The 6000-nt window shown below is 37.4% G+C and overlaps 1 protein-coding gene across 6 annotated transcripts in view; it reads right to left on the bottom strand.

Moving 5' to 3' along the window:
• Positions 1-3920: 3920 nt before the first annotated feature.
• The window catches only part of AP3S1 (adaptor related protein complex 3 subunit sigma 1), a 72546-nt gene continuing 70466 nt past the window's right edge, over positions 3921-6000 (bottom strand). For 5 of the 6 annotated variants that reach the window (XM_021702149.2, XM_044917097.1, XM_044917095.1 and 2 more), the window contains one exon: positions 3921-4631. In XM_021702149.2, coding sequence (XP_021557824.1) covers positions 4503-4631 — 129 coding nt within the window. In that variant the 3' untranslated portion in view covers positions 3921-4502. Of the gene's footprint in view, positions 4632-5917; positions 5966-6000 lie in introns of all 6 variants that reach the window. The other variant, XM_044917094.1, reaches the window with a different exon arrangement.

The following is a 6000-nucleotide window of genomic DNA, read 5'->3' as shown; positions in this document are numbered from 1 at the left end:
GTATGCCACAAGGATCAAAACCTGCGAGTGTCTGCAGGAAGTACGATGAGGCAGACAAAAAGAATTAAGTAGCAATGCAGTCACAACAAAGGCCTCAGCTGACTGCATGGGTAGCACTGAAGCTGGGACGGCTTTTCAGAGTTGTCCCGCCTTAGGCAAGGGGCCTGGGCTTTTATAACTTGGATGTGGGATGTCTTCGGAGAAGAGTCAGGACTTAGGTGAGTGAGCTCTCTTCAGCTGGTGGATATTCTAATAGCAACTCTGCTGAGTGTGCTCAGCCACCCACTCCACCAGGCGCGGAGGGAATGAGTGCTTCGGCCCTAAAGGATGCACCCGAGAACCTTCTGAGAAGTCCAGTTTCCATCCCCAAATTGCTGCCCTGTTTCCTCCCTCTCACTATAGATAATATTTTTAAAAATATATAGTGTATCCTTCCACTTAAAAATATAAACAATACATGCACACACTACATACACACACACACTCATTCTTTTTCTTAGGTAACTGGTAGCCTATTGTGATGGTTAATTTTATGTGTCAACTTGACTGGGCCACAGGGGTGCCCAGACATATGCTTAAACATTGTGGGTGCTTCTGTGAGGGATTTTGGTTGAAATTAACATTTAAGTCAGTATACTGAGTGAAACAGAACGCTCTCCCCAATGTGGTGGGCCTCACCCAAAGACATGAATCAAATAAAAAGGCTGACCCTCATCCAAGTAAGAGAGAGTTCCTCCTGCCTGTCTTCAAACTGGGACACTGGCTTTTTCTGCCTTCAGAATCAAACTTTTATAATACATTTCTTATGTTATTTAAAAAATATCACCAACACCATGATTTTATTTAAAGAGATTTATTAAAAGCAATTGGCCTATATGATTACAGGGCTGATAAAAGCCCCAAGATCCTCCGAGTGAGTCAGCAATCTGAGATTTAAGAGAGCTGAAGATGAAGTTCCAGTCCAAGTTTGAGGGCCTGAGAACCAGGAGAGCCAAATGGTGTAATTCCAGTCTAAAGGCTGGCAGCCTTGAGACCCAGGATAAGCTGATGTCAGTTTTTCTGAAGGCAGGAAAAAGCTGATATTCCAATTTGAAGACAGTTAGGTAGAAGGAAATCTCTCTTATTTGGATGTGAATCAGCCCTTTTATTCTATTCAGGCCTTCAACTGATTGGACAAGGCCCACCCACATTAGGAAGAACAATCTGCTTTACTCAGCCTATTGATTTAAAGGATGTTAATCTTATTATACAGAAAATTGCCAAATTATAATGGCACAACTTACAAATTTTTGACTTTATGATGGTGCAAAAGCAATATACATTCAGTAGAAACTATACTTCAAATTTTGAATGTTTATCTTTCCCCTGGCTAGTGATAGGCGGTACAATACTCTCTTGTGATGCTGGACAGCAGCAGCGAGCCCCAGCTCCCAGTCAGCCACGCAATCACGAAAGTAAAACAACCAATACACTTAGGACCATTCTACCCATATAACCATTCTGTCTTTCACACTCAGTACAGTATTCAATAAATTACATGAGACATTCAACAGTTTATTATAAAATCACCTTCGTGTGAGCTGATTTCGCCCAACTGTAAGCTAATGTAAACACGCTCAGCACATTTAAGGTAGGGTGAGCTAAGCTTTGATGTTCAGTAGGTTAGGTTTATAAAATGCATTTTTTACTTAGGATATCCTCAATTTATGACTGGTTTATTGAGGAAGATCTATGAATACACAGTCATCCTATTGACTCGATTTCTCTGGAAAACCTCGACTACTAAAATAATACCATACGTAAGTTTTTCCATCTTGCTTTTTTCACTTAACAGTCTATTCTAGGGGTCAATTTGTGGCAATGTACACAGCTATTTCTCATTTGGATTGTTCCATAAGATTCTGTAGTGTGGATGTAACCTAGCTTTCCAACCAATCGCCTTCCAAAGGATATCTGGGCCATTCCAGTCTTCTGCTATTACAACTAATGTGGTAGTTACTACAATTTTACCAATTCCTTACTGGTAGGTATTTAAGGTATCTCCAGTTTACTTTTTGCTTTATAAAAACTGATGCAATAAATACTTTGTATGTAAAGATACCAAGGATGCTGTATAAGTAAAGTCCTGAGAGTGGGTCATGGGTATGTGAGAAATGTGTATTTTTGATTTTTAAAAATTTTCACAAAGTTGGGGTGCCTGGGTGGCTCAGTTGATTGAGCATCCAACTCTTGCTTTCGGCTCAGGTGAGGATCTCATGGGTCGTGAGATCGAGCCCCACGCTGGGGTCCGTGCTCAGCGAGGAATCTGCTTGGGATTCTTTCCCTCTTCCTCTCCCTCCCCACTTTACCCCTCCCTGTGCTCGTGTGCTCTCTCTCCCTCAAAAATAAACTTTAAAAAAATTTTTTTTCACAAAGCTTGGCATATGCTTTTTATTTTTATATATTTTTTTAAAGATTTTATTTATTTATTTGACAGAGAGAGAGACAGCTAGAGAGGGAACACAAGCAGGGGGAATGGGAGAGGGAGAAGCAGGCCTCCCACAGAGCAGGGAGCCCGTGCGGGGCTTGATCCCAGAACTCTGGGATCATAACCTGAGCCGAAGGCAGACGCTTAAAGACTGGGCCACCCAGGTGCCCCAGCTTGGCATATGCTTTTTTTAAAAAAAAGTTAACGATACGTTACATTCCCACCAGCAACATATGACCATTCTCATTCCTCACATCCTCTTCAGCATTGGATATTGTTACCTGTTTTAATTTTTGTTCATATGACGAGTGAAAATAAAATCTAATTGTCCTTTTAACTTGCATTCTCTGACTACTCGTGAAATTAAGCATCTCTACCTATTCCTTGGCTACAGAGATATAGTTTTCCATGACTTGCCTATTTTTGTAATTTGTACAATGTTTTCTTTTTCTTACTAGAATATATTGAGAGACAAAAAACCTTTTAATTATTTCTTGAGGTAAAACCAATAACTGGCCCAGAAGCCTTCCTAATTTTGGCACATCCTAGTCAAACCCAAACTTAATCTTCTCACAATTTTCCCCCGTAAAACAAAGGGAAGAGAAAAAAAAGTAGAAATACTGCCAGGCACTCTGTGTGATACTGTTTACAGCTCCACGGGAGCTGGCACAGTAGGTACTCAAAACACATTTGTCAAATGACCGAAGACCAGGGACCCCCTGAATGCTCCGCTTTGCAGAACTTTTACACATCTCTGAACTGATGGAAATCCTAATAATCACAGACTGGATTTCTGTGGCCTCAACAGAAAGAAGCTCAGAGTTAGATAAATATTATTTAGAAAAAATAAAGTGACTTTTCTTACCTCCCAGAGCCCATGGAGTAAAATTCATAAATGCCACAAATCTAAGGAAATGTGTCAAAGAGAACATTTGGGGAGGACTAGAACCGTAAAACAACAACAACAACAACAACACAACAACAACAACAGAAATACCCACCTTGGTCTAACTGGAAGAGGAACCTCGTTCATGGTTCAGAAGGTAAGACCAAATAAGAAAATGTGGGCCAATAATGGGAAATCAGAATAGGAGATTGTTAAAACTTAAGCAAACACTTTAGCTTTGACTTTGGGATGGAACAGTCAGGTGGAGCCCCACAGGGTTTTGTGTTCAAAAGCAACTAGGTATTTGCCAAAATTATTTTTCATCAACCGAGCAAGAAGGGACCAGATGAAAAACTTACACCTATCTGTGTAAAGTAGGCGTTGTAATTTCTCAATATGGATTTTAGAAAAAGATCTGTCATCTCCCACCTCACATCTGTACACAACACTACCCGATACACTCCTCTTGACTTGTGAAATAACTGAGTTTTAGAATAATTTAGTAAGTTTTTGAATATTAAAAACATGAGTACGAATTAAATAAATCAACATCAACAGCTGTTTAACAGTGATAAAATATACTTTTATTTACTTTGTTGAGTCAGAGGGTCGTAAAAAAATTATTGCTAAAGTAGATATCAGGCAAACAGAAAGGTGCTTTAGAAGTCCAGTTACCTTGGAGTTTATTTAAACTAAGAGGAAAAGGTCATAATGTTTTCATGCAATACATACTTGGTTCTTTAAATAACAATTGTGACAAATAACAAAGAATTATGGAATGCTGCACTTGTGATCCATACAAAACACCAACATTTTGGATTGTACATAACTTAAAGAAATGTCTCAAACACTTTTTGAAATATTGTAGCAGCCAATACATGGAGGCATGCCTTAGGTGGGCACAGAAATGCAGTTTAGAAAAGAAAAAGAAATACCACACTGGAACTACCCAATTTCTTCAAAATCACTGAGCAAGAAAAGCAACATTGAACTTCCATACCGATTTTACACAACTTTTATACAGTACCTTGACTTAAATCCAAGAGCCAAAGTTAAGACTCTCCTCCTCTATTTTTGGTAAACAACTGCATGGTAAACTTAGATGACTCTTCCCCCTGGATTTTACCTGGGAGTGGCCTTTTTAGTTTTTTACTTAAAAGAGGGCAGGTTTGGCACTTTTATACTGATGTCACCAATGTTAATATTTCTTGGGATCTCAGGAAGATTCATATTCTTTACAGCTGATACAGCACGGGCTGGAGCTCCCGCTAAGCCAGCCTGTATACAGAAGCAAATAAAAGAAAAGAAAATGTACAACTCAGGTGTAGCTTGTCCGAAAACACTAAAAACGGAGGACAATGATAAAAGATTTCATATAACAAGCTTAGAGACCAGATGGTAGTCGGAACTGGTATGGGATGGTTACTTTGAAATTCTAATCTATAAAGAGAAAACAGTTGGCACAGTAAAAAATACAGTGAATACATGCAATGATAAGAATGTAAAAATCAGACACAAATTAGCCTGCACTACTTAGATGTCACATCCAATATTCAAATGACAAAAGCTAGATCTTCACCTATATCTTCACTTACTGACTTATGATATAAGCACGAAGCATAGTTTACATTAGTTTCCTTTTAAACATCTCTTGCAACAATCATGATAGATTTGGGGGGTTTTTTTGCTTTTTAAACAGCACTGATTATCAAAATGTGCTGTGAAATAAAAACTGAAAGTAATAGATCATACTTGTTTAGTTTCTTTACGTAGGGCCAAACCCTTAAAACATTTCAAAACAACAAAATTTTTAAATTATTTTAAATTGTGGAGGCTCTTCTAAACTTTTCTAGGGAAGTTCTAAAACACAGTGGGTGGGGGGGGGGGGGGGGGAATCAGGCTTTTAAAGTAAAGCCTCAGTCCAAAGAGAAAAGTTCTGCCTAAAAATTAAACTGCAACAAAAGGATCTTTCCAACCTTCGATGTGTTAGAAAAAATACAATGAATGATTAAAAATACTGTCACATAATGTAGATCCAACAACATTGGTTCAGTTTACAATATGCAAATTTGGAGAAAGAACAGCATAAATGCAAAAGATAGTATTTATATAAATAAATGAATTTTAAAACTTCTAGTAGCATTAGTGTACAATATTTCACTTTCATCTTAGGGATATTTATATTTTGTGAAACAATTTTGAAAGAAAATATGATTAAAAATAAAAGAAAAAGGCATATATATCATCTTTCTCAAATAGCTACAAGAGTCTTCATACTTTTACGGTTTAAGTTAGATTTAGATTTCATCAATTTTTATTCAGGTGATATAATAAAGTCAACAAACACATCTGAATTCAGTGGCATACATCATCTTGACAAAAGCAGACAATTAGGTAACAAAAACAAATCTTCCACTTTGCTTAAATCACATATATGAGACAATGTCTGTGTAATTAGAATTACTAGTTTTAATGTCCCTTTTTGAAAATTTAGGGTTTTTTTTCTTATGTAATCCTACCTCTTTTGTTAATTAAAATAATAATAATAATAATAAAGCTGTTACCTGAGAAAAATCTTGACTGATACAAAATAGGCCAGTGTAAACTATTTGCTGAATAAAGGATACAAACATTGTTAAGCAATGAA

This window comes from Neomonachus schauinslandi, chromosome 7 (assembly GCF_002201575.2).
Source record: "Neomonachus schauinslandi chromosome 7, ASM220157v2, whole genome shotgun sequence".
NCBI lineage: Eukaryota > Metazoa > Chordata > Mammalia > Carnivora > Phocidae > Neomonachus > Neomonachus schauinslandi.
Note: the sequence above shows the minus strand (reverse complement) of the source record. Positions and strands in the feature narration are given on the sequence as shown.